Source organism: Barbatula barbatula (assembly GCF_947034865.1).
Source record: "Barbatula barbatula genome assembly, chromosome: 10".
In the NCBI taxonomy this organism is placed as follows: domain Eukaryota; kingdom Metazoa; phylum Chordata; class Actinopteri; order Cypriniformes; family Nemacheilidae; genus Barbatula; species Barbatula barbatula.
Window position 1 is genome coordinate 4,154,179 of NC_136773.1, and position 20,492 is coordinate 4,174,670.

Below are 20,492 nucleotides of genomic sequence, written 5' to 3' on the forward strand. Positions count from 1 at the left end.
AAACTTGCGTTCCAGCTACCTGAATCTTCTTATGGTTCCCCAGTCCAGACTTAAATGCAGAGGAGACCAAGTTTTTTCTGTAGCTGGCCCTATATTATTCGATCTGGCCTACCATTAGGGATGTTTTTTTTCTTTTTCTTGTTATGACTATTTTTGTAGTGTGAGATCTTAATTGAAATGTACAGCACTTTGGTCAGTCGTGTGGCTGTTGAACAAGTGCACTATAAATAAATGAACGGAACATTAGGATGCAAGGACAGATTTGTTCGTCTCTTTGAATGATTTGAGACATTTAAAACAAAACTAACCGCAGAGGAGTTCAGGAAATATTATTTAGCTAAACCATTGCCATGGCAGGACTATTGGTGTGTGTGTGTTTTTAAGCAAGATATGTTACAGCCCTAATAAATCATTCAAACTTGCTGAAAGTGCTCATCCGACAAGTCCTTTAAATGTATCAATTCATTAAGTCTTTATTTAGTCAACTGATGTCAAGTTTGTGAATCGCTACACATTACTTACTCTGTTTCATGAGCTGTACGGCCAGACCCGGGCAGTTGGAACACATGAGGGAGAACATGCGCACCACCATGATGAACATGCCGGAGCTGAGCACGGGTGGAGTCAACACCAGCAGCTGCTGAATGTTGGTCAATAGGTCCCGGGAAGCCACCTGCTGTAACAGGTTCTTTGACGAAACGACACACAGGGCGAGGCTTAATGACCTCATGCACACTTCACCAATAATAACATTTTCAAATAAAGCGTTCATGTTCCTGAGCATGTGCTTGTCATAATCTCACCTCCTCGTGCTGAAAGTTGTCCACCAGCCTGGCAAAACAGAGACAAGTGCTTTCCACTGATTTTTTATCCTATAAAACAAAAGATTCAGAGGGCTGATGCAGCAAACACCACTGTTGGTGATGACATAACTGTTTACATCCAACGCTGAGCTGTCATGTGAATGTGTCAGTCGGTGGTGAATCTCACACCCGTAAAACCACAGTAAACATATTCTCACATGGTGTTAAAGATATGCAGATGTGACAGGAGTGCTGTGTGTTTGTAAATGAAGTTTAAATTATATCTACTGCGTGTATCATCAGGTCATATCACCTGGTGTGTGAGTCTCTGAGTGAGCAGGGGCAGAGAGTCAGCCACAAAGTGAAACTCGTCGGGCGTGATGCTTTGACAGCAGTTAGCGGCGATGGCTAGCGCGTTCCTCTGAGCGTTGATGCTGAAGAACTCCAAGTACAGCAAACAATCCGCTAGACCTCCCTGTGAAGAGACACTTTCAATGTTAGATCAGGATAACAAATGGCCCACAAACTCTGATTGGATGATACTCATGATGATACTATTGTTATATTTCAGTGATACGGTCACGGTTTATAACGTTTTCTTCAACAGTCAGTGCTTACAGCCTGCAGGATAGCTTTACTGTGCCTTCTCGACAACATCTCCAGGGCGGTCAGGGCTTGTTCTGCAACATCTATAAACTGGATGACCTGAAGCTGTGGACACAGAACAACCAGGTTTCAGAGAACACATATAGACAAGCACACAAAAGCACACCCGTTCAACAATAACATTTAAAGGAGAAGTTTAGCTTCAAATTGAAAATTCTGTCATCATTTACTCATCCTCTTGTCATTTCAAACCTGAATGACTGACTTTCTTCCGCAGAACACAAAAGATATGTTGAAGAACGTTGTTAACAACCCCCGTTCACTAGCATTGGTTACAATAGAAGTGAATCGGGGCTGTGCTGTTCTGTTCCCAACTTTTTTGAATCTACATTACTGCAGCATTTTCCCTCTTACATTTATATGTCCTCTTATGATGCAACATCATCTCTTCTCAAGAGGAAGAACAATCCTGTGCAATTTTGTTTGTCCTCCCACAGTATAAGCTAGAAGGGGTTTAAGAGAACAGCGAGATCCAATTTACCTTTTCCAGGAAGACGGGGATGGCGTCCACCACCACAGCCGAGGAGCGCGGCAGAGCCTCCATCATGTAGGTGAGGGCTCGAGATGCGTGATTCATCTGCAGAAAAGAAAAACGCAGTGGGCAGTTATTACGTTATTCTCCAGTTCGAAGTGTCAAATATGTTAATAAATGGATGGAATTATTGCCAGGTGACAGATTCACAGAATTTGGCCTAGTTAAGCTTTTATATTGTTTACAGAGAACCCCCCCACAGTACTCACAATATCAAAATTATGCTCCATCTGTAACAGTGTGATCTGCAGAAAGAATACAAGACATGAGGTTAAAAGCACAACACTAAGAGCGGCACCTCAGACGTCACAGCCACAGATCATTTACTAACCATGTTATGATTGTTGGCATAAAACAGAAAAGTGCTTTATTGACTTAAAAATCTATACTCTTACGAGCTTTTAACAATTTTAAAGAACAAACGCCATAGAGGTGTTCAGTCTAACTGGTAACTGAGAAGAATTATTCAAAAAAAGTCTCTCAAAATTGGGCTGCACACGTACGGGGTGTGTGGACCCTCCTGATAACAAAAAGTTCTTAATGGGTCGGCACGCAGACGGCCGGACTATACTTTTGCTTTTAGCTGCTATGTAAAACAGATTTTTTGCACTCACCAGGGCCGGCACGACGCTCTTTACAGGAAAACCTCCCAGCGTCTCCTCATTACCCATCACTAGCAGCTGGCACATCTCTATAGCAGCTTGAAGCTGCTGGGATTCGTCTCCTGTAGCCTGCAGGCCCTGTAGCAGCTGCTGGGCCTTGGAGCCTGAAGATTGGACGAAGACAGAAGAACAGAGGGTTAGGAGAACACATAAAAACGTCATGAGAAGAGTAAATATATAAAGACAATCAACGTCACACGCATAGTTGAGGTCACTCACTAGCTCCGCTCCCTATGGTCCTGTGAAACAGTTGAGACATACGGGGCCCAAAGGGTCCGAACAAGTGTGGAGGAAGACCCCTGGCCTCCAGCAGAGCTGAAGAGAAAGCGAGAGACGTTTTCAACATGAGACATTATGCACAATGAGGTTTCTTTAAGAAAACATGAGTGGTGCATGCGAATGAGTTTGGTTTATCTACAATCATACAGTGCACTGTTACCTCGTACAAAACAAAAACAGTTTTAGCGCTAGGAGGCTGAAATGAAATAAAAGCAAAAGCAAACATGCCTTGCAGCCTTCCCATTTCAGAGTCATCTGATTCGCTCTCCCCAGAGGTGGTCATGCCCACTGCTCCAGCCACTGAACTAGATGCTACGAAGCAGAAAGACAAAAAGGGAAATTGAAGCGTGTAAGAATGTAAGTTTCCATCAGCATGATGTATTGTCATGGTGTTTGTAGTTTAACGCGCAGGGTGCTGATCTCTTACCAGATGCTCCTTGTGGCGTGTCCTCTGTGCGTGCGGCCGATGAATTGGCCCCGTCCTGGTTGTTGTCAGAGTCGGCCATTTTCTCCTGTCGGCGAGCTTCGGCTGCCCCGCGCTTGCCCAGGCCTGAGCCTCGCCGACTAGAGAAGAATCACGAGAGAGGTAAGACAAGAGTATCTTGTTTTCATTAAAACATACAGCTGTTATTCTTTATTTTATATTCTTTACACTCTAAGCCTACACCACTAAACAACCTCTGTATGCATGTAAATGTAACACTGTATAGACAGAAAAAAAACTAAAACGAGTATCATTTTAAATAAATATTGCAGATCATAAGCAGTGCAGTGCTTTAATGTTTCAGGGGGATTCAGCATATTGTCTAAAGCTGATGATCTAAACTATTGTGAATGAGGTTTCTGAGCTAGACTCATCAATTTAATAGGACTTCCACACAATAGGACCTTCCACACATGCCACATTTTCTCATGGTGAAGTTCCAGTACAGTGAGTAACAGAACGGAAACACCCATCTGCAATGCTACAGAACACTGCTGAGCATGATGGGAGTGAGTGTGTGTGTTCACCTCTATAATCATCTAATAAAAATGAATAAATAAGATTGAGGACACACAGTTGGAATGAAAGAGGGGCATGACTAGTGTACGACACAGTTCTTTACCACTTCTTCACAGCCATAAAGGCATTTTTATGGCTGGTACTATATTCTTCTAATGCTAGATGTTATTTCAGTTTATTTGTCCTAGCGTCACAATCAGTCACATGAAGAGAATCGATAATGTAAAAACTTAATCATGTTTTCTCTTTTCATAAGCAAACACTTGTGCACCTGGTGCTGGCGCAAGAGCCCGTGGTCTTCTGACGTGTGCTCCTCCGAAAGCTGGGGAGCTCTGCTGGGGGAGATTCACTACGCTTCTTAGTGGACTTCCTCAAACCTACAGAGAGAGACAGAGAGAGAGAGACAGAGAGAGAGAGACAGAGAGAGAGACAGAGAGTCAGTTACCATGGGACATAAGTCATTCAGAGAAATTATAGGAGAACAGTATGTGGCTATCAAACACACAGAGAGCATTACATCACTCCCCAGCACGCCACATTGATACATCATACAGAACAAGATGGTTTGGTACATTACAGAACCTGTATTCAGATCCAGGTTGTTTAAGTAAGATGCTGAATAAATAAGATGTCAAATTTCAAGCAGCAAGATGTATCATTGATTAAAAATACCACAATGCACTATGATGAAAAGTGTATTATTTATATTAGGCATATAAATCTACCATTTTAAATAATCTTTCTTTTCTATTATTTCTATATCTGTTTAGAAAAGTTTGATGTTTGATGATGTCCCCTCTATACACAACTTGTGGTTCACATTTTTGTGCCATATTTTAGTCTTTAGGCAAACTAAAGCAGTGTTGAGTCTAATGGAGCTCAAAATCAGATAAATATGTGTCAAAAATTCTAATGTCAGTAGTTGAATTGAAAAGCACTTTAATAAATACAATCATTTGAAATGAAAATATTTTTTTAAGTGACTGACTGCAACTTTGCAAATCATCTTTCATGCAAGCAATTATTTTCTTTCATTTTCTGTCTTATGGATTTAAACTGGATGCATTCTGGGTAAAAGATAAGTAGAATTAAGTCATTTTTATGACACTTTTATGGTTCTTTTTGGAACCTGACAGCATCAGTACATATAAGGCTTCATTGTATGTACAAAAGCAGAATATTCTTTAAAAAAGGATAGATGACAACGTTTTTTCTGGATGACCTTCAACAGGTTCTGGAAACATTTGGAAATGAGAAAAGGTGTACAGTCAGACAAGAAAAGCACAAAAGTCTATGTCGTTCAGCTTCACTGTATGTATAAATAGCAACAACTGCCTATAACGCACTACAAAACAACCAGTTTCCTCTAGACCAAGGTAGAAAACATCTATCAGGGTAAACAATGGTTTAGCCAGGCAAAAATAAATATGATGCACAGAACAAATATGCTGCTAAAACATCTAACCTTTGGCCGGTGCCCATAACAACCACATTTACTTCATCACTGTGTCTGATGCTCATTGACATACTGTACAAGTGTTGAGATTGTTGCCACAGAAACCAGCACATCACCACACAAGCACTATGTGTAGAGAATATCACACCACACATCTGCATTGAACAACATCAGCTCCTAATCAGACTCCAGAAAGGCCCGAAACACGGCCTGCACTATGCAAGCTTGTTTAACATGCTATTCAATTTCCTTTATCTTTTGATATAACTTATACATTTATAGGAAAATCAATGGAAGTAAATCACAATGCATTATAGTAGAATTACTCCATTTAAAATCAATAAGGCTGTATTACCTGGACTCGGCTGTATGCTGTACAGTTTGCAGAGCAGGCATAGGGTCACATTTTTCAGAATGTCCATCAGTTGATGTTTATTTATTCATTTACATTTGGGTCATTGTTACTATTCGGTGCCGTTTGAGTCCTCAAGACATAATGTGGAATATTTTATTTAAAAATAAGATTGTAATAATTTGGTACAGCTTCTTTTATATATTTAACCCATCTCCACTACGATATGTACTCAGAATTATATTTACAATTATTTCTCTGATTTTAGTGCAAGTAGGCTGAACTGTCTTGTCAATAGTCATGATTGCGTAACTTAAATCTTGAGAAATCCTCATAAACATGATAGAAATCTTCTTCCGAGGTCATCATGACTTGATTGTTGCCATATGAGTAATAATAGCAGAGTTTCGCATTAACGTCACTCCTGTTAATATCCAACCTGTAATGTTTTCACACGGTTTCTCCTCTGTCCACCCTGTTAACAGTGTTCTTTTTAGATAAATAAAATAAACGTATATTTTACATGTTTTTCTGCTTGCACGTAATGAATAGGCAAAATTAGGTCAAAAATCTCAGCCAGGCAGTTATATCTGACGCCATAGGAAACACTGTGGTTTCGCTTCAGGATGCACATAGCATTACGATCAACAACGTGAGTCTAATTATTCAAACATCACGTCATACATCGACAACCAAAAAGGAGAAGCACTTTAGACTTGTTCCACCCGCCTACTGATTACATCACTTGTCCACCACGTCGCCGACCCCCACCATCATTTAAATTTTTTATAGTAATAAATCACTTCGTTTAGTTAAAGACCAAACCTCAGTTGCACGTCTGAACAAGGCTGCTGCAATCAGCGTAAGCGGAACAAGTGTCGCAGCAAAGATCTGCAGGAGTCTGAGGAGAGTGAAGTGCTGACTGAAAAGACAATGGAGGAGGCATTTCTGTCAATATGCAAGTACTGTTATCAAAACCGGTGTTTTGCAAGGTTTTTGGTTTCATATTACTTATTTAAACGTTTTTGGTTTCGTTTTCCCTTTCTTACTCGTTTCTTATCTATTTAACATAAACATGTTTCGTTTCGTATTCCCTTTCTTATTCATTAATTTGTTGCACGATGTGTGCCGTGATTAGGTAAGTTGCCTATAATAACAAAAGAAGTAATGTAAATACATTTTTGTTGTTTTTGTTTCCTTTTATTTTTAGCTTGATGTGTGCTGCGATTACTCGTTTGGTAAGGTCTGTGTTTAAAATATGAAAATATTATTGAACTTTTGATAGTTTGTCTGTTTTTATTAAGAAAGATATTGAACCCACCTTTAATTCAAGCAATTGCCATTCCTGACTTACCGCTTTTTGAAAACTGTCATGCGCAGGCCGCATCTTTGCCCACCCCACAGCAAACCCCCAACCCCTGGTGTCACCGGTACAAACCAGTGTCTTTACACATCGATCAACCGTTGTTAAAATTTCATCACCACAACAGGACTTCGGGCTATCCGTTTCAAGGTACATCAACAATTATGAAAAAGTGAACTTTTGCAGTTAACATTGCTCACCCATAGTGCTGTCAGTTTTCTTACTGAACACATCATTATCGCTTGGTGAAAAATCCCCTTAGTGCTTTGAGAATGGAAGTGACCAAGCTGACTGAGATTTTAGAGGAAGTACGTCATCATCCAACATAGTCAAAAATGACTACACCATAATATGCTGGAGCAGTATACTTTTCTTATAGTCTAATAAGCCCTTCTTCAACTGAAACAATAAAACATGGAAAGTTTTTTGGTAAAAGTACTCTGAAATGGCACCGTATGGAAGGGATGACCCATTTAAGCAATTGGCAGATTCTCCTACCCAAAGCGACCAACAGTGCATTTAAGCTACAGTATAAATTTCATCCTGTGATCGAACCCATGACCTTTACTCTGCTAATGCAATTGTCTACCAACTGAGCTACATGAATTATTGCAAAATTATGTATATGGTATTAACCAGTCAAATCACTCACCTGTACCATATTAAGAAATAGAAAAATTACAGACCAAGCTGACAGCACTTTCCCTTTAAAGTCAGATGAATCACAACAGCTTCACTCTGGTGGTCAAACCTTAATAGCAGGGGTCTATTCTGGGAAACAAACTGCCCCCTGCCCTCTGGCTGCATGCCCTATCATGACTCTTCACATTAGTCTTTCTTTCCTAACCAACCCAGAATGACCCTGTCATACCCAACCTGACATGTCTTAACCAAGGTAAACACCTCCAGCTACCTCGCTGTACAGTAAACTCGACAAATCATTTAACCAGTATCACTACCATCAAACCACTTTCATCCAAGATAGCACACATGCTAGCGTTCTGCCGCATCTCTGAGCATTCTCACGCTCCAAACCTCTACTAGGCTCAATTGCAGAGTGAAAAAGCCCTTCCTACCTTCATATACATCCAGCCAGGACTCTTGTCCATACAATACTGTTAGGCAGAGGCGGGCTGGTATATTTAGCCCTGCACGCTGGCACTGTACTAGATTGAAACCTGAGATAGCTTCCCCTGCCTTGACCAGAGCACAAACCTCATCCACTGTTACTGGAGTAAGAAACGGACTGAGTGTGCCATTACTGATGAAGACCACTGTTAAGGGTCTTCACAAGTTAAGTTATTTACCTTGAGTTCAAGGATCAGAGTGAGAAACCTTCACTTCATAATTTGCATTTTTTTTTTCTGTATTCAGACCTGCAAACTCTGAAGAAGTGAAAAAGGTGATCGCCATACGGCCGGGGGGGGCTGAGTTAGGTGGGTCTGGGGCATCCTCCCCATAAGAAAAAAGTTGTATTTTTATGTATTATAATGAGTCGCACGGTCTAATTTTGAAAAATATGGCATTTGGTCAAATTTGAGATTTTCATAAAAAATAAGTACATTGCCCTCGTGTCACAATCTCAATACTGCAAGTCGTGATTAAACATCTAAAATTATCTTTATCTCTCTTAATATCTCTTTAAGGTGCACCTCTCAGAAAATGTAGATAAATAAAGTGCGAGACCTGGGTTACAAGAGCTCCAAAACCAATTATTCAGAGCTCTCATAAAAATGATTGTTCAAAAAGCAGATACAAGCAATACAAAAGTAATCCGTGCGGCTCCTGACGACCCATTTATGTATTATTATAATTATTATGTATAATTAATTGATCTCTGTAAACTAAGGCATCTGCAACTGAAACTTCAGACGCATATAAATCGCACCCACGTAACTTCCTAGACTGCGACCAAAATGCTCGCAAACGCGATCGCTTTTTTTATAACGTGCGAGGACAAATTTTACAGGGTCGCATTGGAGCGAGTGCATACATTTTTGAACATTTAATGTGATTAAATGTGGTGAATGACAAAAGCCAGGTCCGAATACAGAATTCATGTTTCACGTGGCACATTCAGAGAATATTTTTATCTGAATTACAGCTGGGTGATTGAACTGAACAATAAATAAACACTATTCCTATCTGTGCATTGAATGTTCAAAATATGGCACCCGAGGACTTTTTATAATGTTCTGTGAAGAATCAGTCTATCCCTTATGTGACCTTATACATGTCTGTGTAGCCAATAGGCCACATGCCTACATATACCCATGACATCGATCACATTAGAATAGATCCTGACAGATCTGTCATGTCAAAGCTCGACAGCGTGTTAACAGTCCCGCTTGCAGCAGAGTTCACTTCTCCTACACTTGCAGCTGGTATGTCAAACAGTCGCTTTATATTGAAACTGAAAGCCTGGCGGCAGAATAATTCAAGTGTGTGCATTCGTTTTACCTAACAAGCACCACAAACACCACAAATACTTAAAATACATCTGCTGTCTCAAAAGATCAGGCAAATTCTGTAACAGCTCAAATGCAGAATCTGCAATAAGATGATCATTAGAAGAAAAATATGAAGGGAACGTTCTCGACTCAATAAAGGTCAAGCACTACCGACAGCACAGTGACATTATAGACATGTTTGTGCAAGGCAAAAAGAAGTGAAAACTCATGTTCACAGTAATGCACTTATAATGAGGTCACACGCCCCGCAATGTAAAGTCACACTCACTTGCTAGTTTAGCCTGCAGTCCGGAGGGCCCAGGCTTGGAGGAGGTTTCAGCCTTTGCTGATCCCGGCAGGGATAGTTTGGGCTTTGGCAGGTTGACTTTGGAGTTAAAGCGAGACGTCCAGTCAAACTTAGAGCCGGCAGCCTTGCTCTGCTCTTTATCTCGGCTGCTCCTGCGGGGGGACGGGGAGGACGCAGATCGCGAGCGTCGCGCTTTGCTCTGGTCCTTGCCCTGCTTTAGCCTGGCACCCTGAGGGGCACAGCTGTTGGTTCCTGCGACGGCAGAAGAGGAGGATGAAGAGGACGACGAGGAAGATGCAGAAGAAGAAGAGGAGTCAGTGACGGTGCTACACCCAGCTTTGGCTGAGGCGGCCGATTTGGACGCCAGTTTGGTGGGTTTGGCTGCCCGGCTGGCCTCGCTGCGGGGTGGCAGGGGACCTGCCGCGCTGCTTGAGCTGGGTAGAGAGGAGGACGACGATGACAACGAGGAGGTGTCTGCCTTCTTGCGCTTTTGCGAAAGGGTGCTGGGTGCCCCACTGGGGCCAGGTTGCGAGGCACTCTTCTTGCTCAGGGCTCTGCCAGATGTGGCGGGAGCCGGCTCGGCTGCTAACCTTCTCTTTTTGGATTTAGTGCTGACTGATGCTGGAGCCTTCTTTGGCTCTGAAAGTTCAGGTGAGGCTGTGGGGGCCGACAGACCACTAACTACGCTAACAGAGGGCTGGTTTGACAATGCTTTGGGCCGCTTGGCCGGGCTGGGTAAATAGGTGATGTGGGGCTCTGAGGCGGAGCTGCGTTTGAGAGCACGGGTGCTGCTGCCCTCCCGTTTCCCTTGCTGGCCTGAAGTCCCTGCTGCTTCTAAGTCTGGATCTGGAATCGAGTGTGAGCTGACAGATAGAGAGAGACTGTTTCTGTAAAAAAACAGGAGACAGAAGGAGAAAGACTTGAGAAACAAAGTCAAGGCAAATCGTACAACATTCATCAACACCGTTCATTTGTGCACGTTCACCAAGACCCACACGCAAAAGACGAGGAAAAAAGGGATACCTTCGAGAAGTGTGACCGCGGGCGGAGCCAGCAGCTGAGCTGGGTGGGGCTTTGGAAGCTTTAGAATTAGATCTTCTACTTTCAGGTGGGGAATTTGCTTTTTGGTTTACTTGCTCTGGCTGCAACCTGGAGAGGTTGGAGATTAAACAGCAGAGAGCAGTGTGGGATGGGGAGTCCAAGAGGAACACCTCAAACTCAATAACACTAGCTACACCAGAAGAACTACACTCAACATTTCCCTAATTCAACACAATCACTTATAGAGTTTCTGGCTACATTTAACACAGGTTGGAAGCATCATCACAAGTTGGGATTCTAAATTACAACTCTAAAGTTGAATTTATTTCACGGCATCACCTACACAGTTGTCAAGCATGTACAGAAAACAGGACCAGACTGAAGGTAAAAACACAGGTAATTTGCAAATATCTGTGCCTCAGGGCTTCAGGCAAAAAGACAAACACTTTGTCCGTTTCCTGTCTTGTTTCTAAATGTACAGCTGGATGCATTTCACCCTTGTGAAACATGAATAGAAACAATAACGAAACATTATTTTATTGTGTTGTCTTCAGCTACGCAATAAGGACTACAGTAGCTAGCAAAGAAACTTTTAGAGTCTTTATTTGCAAACAAAACCACTATGTATTAAACAATATACTAAAAGGAAAAAAATTTATTTGAATGATGTTTAACATAAATCATGGGTGGTATTTTTCCCCAATGTTCTCAAAAGGATCTATCTAACCACAATATATGCATCGTAACAAGTTTTCAGTCTGAGTCAGTTTCATGAAATCCGTCAGAGCTGTTACTTATTTAACATCTGACTCGCTTATTGACTAAATGTTTACATGACATCATGCATACAGACACTTTAAAATGTTATACTTGTTATTTTGGAAAAAAAGATACACGGTTTTCTGGGTAGCACACACACCAAAACCATGTTTATTTTTGTTAATTAAACAATTTAACTGGTTGTCTGAGCAAACTCACCTTCCTGCGATCGTGTGGTCTAGTGGCTGGGCCGCGGCTGTGTTCCTCTGTGAACGGCGCAGTGACCCCCCTGGATTGGAATTAGGCCGGTTGGACATTGGCACCTCTCTCCTGAAGGGACATACCCTTTCTAGACACTACCATTCACTGGTAACAGGGAAGAGACAGGGAAAATAAGGTTAGTTGAGTTTGGTCATTACTGTGTGCATGTGTGTGAAGTCAAGTCAAGTTTTATTTATATAGCGCTTTTTACAATTTTCATTGTTACAAAGCAGCTGTACAAGAAAACATTGACTATAAGTAAAACATAAAAGGTCATGGAGCTGCTCATTCTTCAAAGCACATTTTTGCCAATACAGATAATCTGAAGTGGGGAAATGCTGCAAGCCTGATTCAAAATTCAGGGCTCTGGACTGAAAAAATAAGTAGTATTGACCTAAAAATGAATCATTAGGGAGCTACTTTGTTGGCAAATTTTTTATAGAAAACGTATACATAACATGATACAACCACTAGTGTGACGAGATCTGATGTGTCTCACGAGAACACAATATCCTCACGCTATTGGCATGATGGGGGTTGGGCTCAAAATTGCGAGCATTTTAATCGCATATAGATATTACTGTAGAGAAGACGCTAATAACTGCACAATGTATGTGTGCCGGCAACATGACTTTCCATCTGCAGAGCTTCTTTCCCACCGTTTTTTTATGTAAACACGCTAGATGGATGCGTTTCAATGCTCTCATATCTGCGGCGCCTCGTGCATAAGCACAAGTTTTTGCGCCGGTTCTGATCAGCAGCCTAGCTGATTATACCACAAGTAAAGTATAGCATATGTAAGTTCACATAACATTATATCAAATACATTCACAGGCAACCCTCTTCAAAAACAGATTATCTGTTCCTTATGTGCAATGTAAGCATAAAACATGTTTATTAGGCCTGTAGCGATAGTCAATTTATTGACTTATCGTGCGATATATAAACTTGACGTCAGTAGTTTTTGGAGATGCATATATAAAACAATGGCGATATTTTGCAATATTTACATAAAAACATTTTAACATTGTATCCAATCGCACTGTCTCTGTTAGTGCTGCCCTGTTTCTGTGTGTCAAAACTGGGGCTTGCGCGCATGCACACACAATCACAAACGTGCTTAGTCGCACACACAGGGCGGACAGCGGCAGGTGAAAAGACTTAGGAGATGAATAAAGCCAGTTCGGAATAGTAATCAACTGGTGTCAAAGCCGCAAACCTCCTACTCCGATCCGCTTGAACAAGACTATCTACTCTTTAGGTACGGAGGTAACGTAAAGGTAAAAGGTATTTGTTCTGCAAAAGGTTGTGCTTTCAATATTATATCATTACTTAATCAGTGGCATAAAATATTTAAAAAATTACAATAACAACGACTACCGCTATAATTTCTGATGCAATTAATTGCGACAGGCCTAGTGTTTATGTCGTTTTAGGTCTTTCTCTGAAGGCTATGAGGGTTGTGACATTGTGATATGATCGCAGCCTCTGCAGTATCATGTCATGATGACATCATACTCTATTGGTGAAAAGCCACTATCATCAGACTTTACCTGACTGGTGATCAAAGTCACCATAATCTTGCTGTCTAACCAAACAACCACAGTCAGTCTGTCTCCACACTCTGGTCAAAAGAACACAGGAACAGATGCCCCTCCATTACATATGCAAACAAATAATATGGGTTTAGTGTTATGTAGTGAATCACATATGTGCAGCAGCCCATCCACAGCTCTGCCGCCCATAGCAGATCAATGACCTTACATCTGAAATGAACATGAGTCACAACACCAGCGCACAACTGCCCCAAGACGACATCCAGAGAGGGATGTAGAGGTGACAGAGACAAGAGAATCAATACAATAACATGTTTCTACAGAGACAGAGGAAAGGATACATGCTCATGAAAACAGTTTATAAAGAATTTATGCTAATTTAATCTGCATTAGGTTTCCATTTTCTGTGTAATATATGATGCCATTAAGCTTGAGCAGATATTTGGTCTGCATTACAAAACACCACGAGATAAGACGCATCCTGAACAAACACAGAGAAATGGCCAGAGGGTGTCTTTGTGTCCTCCTCAGTTCAGTGCTTAAGAACAACACTAGCCATCAATCACCACGACACAGCAGAGATACACACTCCCAACGCACCTGCATCCTGCTGTTTGTGTATGTGTGCGTTATGGCTGTGACTAATATATATATATATAGGCATTTGGCAGACGCTTTTATCCAAAGCGACTTGCATAGCATTATCCTATACATTTTACATAGGTATCAGCAATCCTGGGATCGAACCCACAACCTTGCATTGTTAACACAATGCTCTTACCACTGAGCTACAGCAAAGCATATAGGTCGATTTCGAAATAGATTCTGTGTTTTATGCACAGCTCTTCCGCGAACTATGGCTCTTTGATCAGCAGTAAGTACAGATCGATCTAAAATCACTACGGCTTTGAATTGTTTTTAACAAACATTTGAAAAAGCAACACTCGTCAGAGCAACGATATAATTTATTTTGCCTATTTCACAAAATGGCGACAGAGTAGGGGAAACTTTTTCTTGCCGCACTGCTGCCATAGCCACTCATTCACAGGGCTACAGACTTCAACTAAAACGTTCGACAGTAGAGGCTGCGCTCTTTCCTTGTTTTGTTTCAAAGCTGCCCAGTTAAGATGTGAAGCATAATCAGAACTCTGTAACAATCCTGAAAGACAATCATAAGAGCCATTTTGTTGTCAGGTCGTATAAACTTTATGTTGGTTTGAGTTAGTGCTGCACGATTAATACTATTGCAATCGCGATGTCAGGCTATGCGATTACATGACGGCAAAATGTTGTGATTATATTAAAGAAACAAATGCATTCATGGATGTGACGAGACATCCATTCTAAGAGATATATGTTCATTTTCTACGCGAGAAAAAATTGAGTTGTCTTGTGTGGCAGTGACTCGTGTTCTTGGTCACGTGACTTACAGGGCACATTGTGGAGACGGGAGAAAATAGACGCAGAGCAGGCCGACACTGAACTAGTGCCCAGAAAAAATGCTACCTCTGTTATTTGCCGATATTTTGGTTTCAGGATCAGAAACTGAGCAGAGAGAGGTACTGTGCAGAATTTGCTAAATTTTGGTTCTAAATGAAGTACTAAATAGAATGTTTTACAAAGAGGATTCAACCAGTTGGTTGAGTAACAACCATTTAAAGTAACAACAAAGATTATAGAGGTTTACGTTTTACAGAGTGAACCACACATTTATATCCAGTTTCTTTTTCAAAAGAGTTCATACAAGTATATGTAACATCCTGCTTAAATGTCCGTTTGTTGGGATTATTTTCCTAAAAATGTGCCGTCAAAATATCCGTATTTATGTTCTATTTACCTGTACTGTTGAGAATATATTTATATTTTAAGTTAATTTAATTAGTAATGCAAAAATGTTTCTGTTATTTCATTTTATAACATGTTATTTTAATCTCGGTTGAGAAATACAAATTATAGCATATTCAGCTATCTGTGTGTGCATTTTCCTTGATGGCAACCAAGTTGAGTCATTATACCCAGTTTATCGTATCGCAAATCGCAATTTTTACCTCAATAATTGCAATGTAACATTTTCCTCAAATTGTGCAGCCCTAGTTTGAGATAAATTTGGGCAGACTACAAGCGTGTAGACACATGTGTCTCGTGCGTGCGAGTTGGCAACTCTCTGCTTCCAAGTACTTCTGTGATCATTTGATACAGAAATAACAATATTAAGTATGAAATGGCGTCCTTACACTCTTTTAAACACTAATGATAATTCTCTGCTTCAGCAGCTGCACCAACACAGATTGGAGCGTTATCACCTTAGTTTGAGTTGTAATAGACGCTGGAGAATCGTTGATTTTCATTTATGGGATTGTGTTTGAATCGTGATCTGTTAACGATTAATCGTGCAGCTCTAAGTTGATATGAGATCACCCTGTTTTTTTCTTTCATAGGAGCCAATGACTCCATTGATTTTTTTGTCTGGAGCCCTGCACAAGGTAAGGCACAGGCCTATGCAAAAAGCTTTGCACACTGCTGGCATTTAGAATGATTTTGATTAGCATTTTATTGTTCATATCAGAGGGCTCTCTCAACTTATATCTTACATTTTGCTTTTTGTAATATTGTTCATATCGTTATCTGAATTATATTGTATCGGCCGAAATAAAGAAATATTTGGCAATATAAATTTTGGCCATATCGTCCAGCCCTAATTATGTATGCGCGAGATCTATGCCAGGGTACTGGAGAGGAGAATACGGCCGATAGTAGAACCTCGGATTCAGGAGGAACAGTGTGGTTTTCGTCCAGGCCGTGGAACGCTGGACCAGCTCTACACCCTCTACAGGGTGCTGGAGGGTTCATGGGAGTTTGCTCAACCAATCCACATGTGTTTTGTGGATTTGGAGAAGGCATTCGACTGTGTCCCTAGTGGCATCCTGTGGAGGGTGCTTCGGGAGTATGGGGTCTGTGGTCCTTTACTAAGGGAGCTTGGTTCGCATTGCCGGCAGTAAGTCGGACTTGTTCCCAGTGCATGTCGGACTCCGGCAGGGCTGCCCTTTGTCACCGGTCCTGTTCGTAATTTTTATGGACAGAATTTCTAGGCGCAGCCAGGGGCCGGAGGGTGTCAGGTTTGGGGACCACACGATCTCGTCTCTGCTATTTGCGGATGATGTTGTCGTGTTGGCCCCTTCAAACCAGGACCTTCAGCATGCACTGGGACGGTTTACAACAGAGTGTGAAGCGGCTGGAATGAAAATCAGTACCTCCAAATCCGAGGCCATGGTCCTCAGTCGGAAAAGGGTGGCTTGCCTACTTCAGGTTGGTGGAGAGTTCCTTCCTCAAGTGAAGGAGTTTAAGTATCTCGGGGTCTTGTTCACGAGTGAGGGAAAGATGGAACGGGAGATTGACAGACGGATCGGTGCAGCTTCTGCAGTAATGCGGTCGATGTACCGGTCCGTCGTGGTGAAGAAAGAGCTGAACCACAAGGCGAAGCTCTCAATTTACCGGTCAATCTACGTTCCTACTCTCACCTATGGTCATGAGCTTTGGGTCATGACCGAAAGGACAAGATCCCGGATACAGGCGGCTGAAATGAGCTTCCTCCGCAGGGTGGCTGGGCGATCCCTTAGAGATAGGGTGAGAAGCTCGGTCACTCGGGAGGAGCTCGGAGCAGAGCCGCTGCTCCTCCACATCGAGAGGGGTCAGCTGAGGTGGCTTGGGCATCTGTTACGGATGCCTACTGGACGCCTTCCCCGGAAGGTGTTCCGGACCCGTCCGACCGGGAGGAGACCCCGGGGAAGACCTAGGACACGCTGGTGGGACTATGTCTCCCGGCTGGCCTGGGAACGCCTCAGTGTCCCCCCGGAAGAGCTGGAGGAAGTGTCTAGGGTGAGGGATGTCTGGGCATCTCTGCTTAGACTGCTGCCCCCGCAACCCGGCCCCGGATAAGCGGTAGAAAATGGATGGATGGATGGATGTGGTGTTTGAACGTTATTTCGCAAATGGGCTCTATATCACGTTGATAAATCCATTATGGTTTGGCAATCAGTGGGGAAGCAAAAAGCATGTGATCCGTGCACGCTAGCTCTTAAAGGGACAGCTGCATAATAAACAGCTGTTTTAATGCTCATCAAACAACAAAAAACAAACAAAATCCCACTTACTGCTCCTGACTGATTAACTTTAATAGGGTTTAATATACATTGAATTTATACTGTGAAGACTATAAAGTGTTTCTCACACCGTGCATCTTAAACCGTGTGGTTCATATTCACCCTCATGTTCCTCTATTGCAAACACACCCAATATGAAAAAAGCTTATGTGAAACCCAAGCTCAAAATGGCCTGCCTTGGCTACTGTAGGGTTACTTGTCAATGTATCAAAAATAATGCACTGCAATGCAACATTAATCCAGCATCAAGCGGGAGAAAGGGACTTGTGACCTGAATGTATGGACTCCTAACCTAAATATATTCTTCATAGATGTCAAGTTAAAAATGGATGCTCTTGCCACTAAACATGGACACTTAAAGGACAGGAGCATTCAACTTTAGAGTTTTCATGAAAGCACTCTTTACGGTAATACGGTACACCACGGTTGTGAAAAAGCATTGCAGTGTTATTGTGGGCACGTCAAATCACTGTAAAGAAAGATGTGCCTTATTTTTTCCTTTGACTGGATAAAATAACCTCCGTCAATGCTGCGTAAGCGTCATATGCATGTGCGCGCATATGTAAACAGCCTGGAAAAGACTCACTTGGAGAAGACGGAGCGCTGCCGACCTAAGGTGAATTATGACACCACTTATTTTTACGCGTTTTCTGAATATCACATAGAAACAAAGCCGAACTAAAGCATTCAAATTAAATGGATTATATTGCCATTTGCATTCCTGACAGTTGAAGAGTTACCTTTGTCCGCTAGCTACGCTAAAGTTTGCTTCTCGTTATTTAACAAATTAAATAAAAGTAATCCGCTAATCCTAGTTATGTAGTTAATAATAGAAGTGTGGCAGAACAATTATGATTTGAAGTGAAGATGAAACGCAACACAATTGTACATCTTGCCACAGAGTGCTGCTTTTAAATGTCTATTAAGCTATAAGGAATTAGCACTATTGCTGTGCTGACACTGACAGGTAGTTATTTATGATGTACTGATGTGCAAGTAAAAATTACCATTTAAATATTAAGCCATGAATATTATGTTACATGTGTATTTATGTAGGCTATGTTCAACACACTTTAGTACGGCAAGTAAAGACGGCATCTTTATCTTAATCATCAACCATTACAGGTGTTCACTTACCAAAATCTAGTATGGAGTAAAAGATGTTTTATCATATTGAATAAACACGTGACAAACTATAAATAAGCTGTACTTTCTATTTATTTCATTTTATTGGTTGATATTTTCAAAAGTTATTAGAATGCTCAGAATGCTCTTGAAAGACCATTCAAATGAGAAGTAAAAGTAACCCGCCACATAAGAGAAACTATAGCGCACTTTACTTGATATTCATTTTGAATGTATGAAAGAAAATAAATTCTCTTCTCATTTTTAGTTATAAGAACATTTGGGGCCAGATTTATTTACAGCTTGCAGCAGCGCAAACACCTCTTTTGGAGTAAATAAACTACTGTCTGAATTTAATAAAGACACGCAGTGAAAATTAGCGTTGAAAAGACTTGGCCACAAATGTTTTTGCATCTCATTTTGAAGTGTGCGTGTGCGTTAGAGAGAGCGAGAGAATGGTGAGAGAACATTGTGCATGGTACATTCCTTATCTTTAAACTCAACTTTTAGGACCTCAGTCAGCAAAGTTTATCCTGTCTTACTAGCACGCGACCAATAATGTTTACAGTACGTATTATATCCAATGGAGGAAAGTGTTTTTTGTGAATTGTTTTCAGGCTGCATGGAGTCTATATAATTGAGTCCATATAACTAAATAATCCTGTTATTTAAACATGCCATCTGGCTGTTCTGCATGTCTGAGTGAACGAACTGCAGTTTAATGTGCTAAACACGTGATTCTCATGGATTTGTCTGCGCTGTATGAGGACATGAACACATGAAGTTCATCTCCAGAGTTGCTCTGAGAGTTTATTTCGGAACACTTTACTGAGTGAAGTTATCAAAAACACACACTAAAAAAATAAGCGTCTTCCGACGACATGCCAGAATAGAAGTCCCATTAACTACAGTAGTTTTATGTGGACAAATATATTATATATAATATACTATTTAATAGTCCTAAATCCAAAACAGATCTTTGAAAACTAATTTAGGTAAACTAAATGTATCTTGCATAAGCTGAGGCTAGTTACCGTTGAAATTATTCTTTCTATTCATTTATACATTTGTACTATATTGCATTTTGAATGCAATATGGCAATGGAATGTACTAAATGGGTTTAGTTTTCAACAGATATGAATGTATGCCATTTCGACAATAATTTGTTTAAAAAGGAAACAAATTAGATGTTCGTTTGGAGAGACCCCGTCTTATTTTCTCTTGTATATTTAGTATTGCTCTTTAATAAAGCAAAAGTACTTTTATCCGAATACTCAATTAATCGATGGAATAATCAGTTACTTAAATAATCGATAGCTACAGACTAGGGCTGGGCGATAAATCGATATTATCGATTAACTCGAATTTGACGTTTAGGGCGATTTGTTTTTAACTTCTACGACCGACGCTCCCGAGTGTTCACACCAAACGCGAGTTGCGCGAATAAAACGCGCTATTTACGAGTAGTTGGGCGCTTGAACATTTTGAATTTAATCGCTTCATTCGCACGTGTAATTTGCGCCATTCGTGAGTGAAATACGCGTCATGGGAGGGGCTTCTGGCAAGCGGCTCTCGTCTAATTGCGACATGGATTTTGTTGAGAGGGTAGCGGCACATCCAGACACTGATCCACTTCAGTGGTGGAAGCGTCACGAACCAAACTTCCCAAGGCTCAGTAATCTGGCCAAAAAACACTTGTCTGCCCCTGCTACAAGT

General features: G+C 41.2%; 1 protein-coding gene across 7 annotated transcripts in view; it reads right to left on the reverse strand.

Moving 5' to 3' along the window:
• Positions 1-20,492, reverse strand: part of trip12 (thyroid hormone receptor interactor 12) — a 35,922-nt gene that overhangs the window by 11,926 nt on the left and 3,504 nt on the right. For 6 of the 7 annotated variants that reach the window (XM_079465902.1, XM_079465904.1, XM_079465905.1 and 3 more), the window contains 14 exons: positions 11,893-12,039; positions 10,897-11,022; positions 9,856-10,760; positions 4,217-4,322; positions 3,370-3,506; positions 3,171-3,254; positions 2,883-2,978; positions 2,616-2,767; positions 2,211-2,246; positions 1,951-2,046; positions 1,422-1,514; positions 1,117-1,278; positions 804-872; positions 523-688 (listed from right to left, as the gene is read on the reverse strand). In XM_079465902.1, the coding sequence (XP_079322028.1) occupies positions 523-688; positions 804-872; positions 1,117-1,278; positions 1,422-1,514; positions 1,951-2,046; positions 2,211-2,246; positions 2,616-2,767; positions 2,883-2,978; positions 3,171-3,254; positions 3,370-3,506; positions 4,217-4,322; positions 9,856-10,760; positions 10,897-11,022; positions 11,893-11,990 (2,326 nt within the window). In that variant the 5' untranslated portion in view covers positions 11,991-12,039. The remainder of the gene's footprint in view (positions 1-522; positions 689-803; positions 873-1,116; positions 1,279-1,421; positions 1,515-1,950; positions 2,047-2,210; positions 2,247-2,615; positions 2,768-2,882; positions 2,979-3,170; positions 3,255-3,369; positions 3,507-4,216; positions 4,323-9,855; positions 10,761-10,896; positions 11,023-11,892; positions 12,040-20,492) is intronic. The other variant, XM_079465906.1, reaches the window with a different exon arrangement.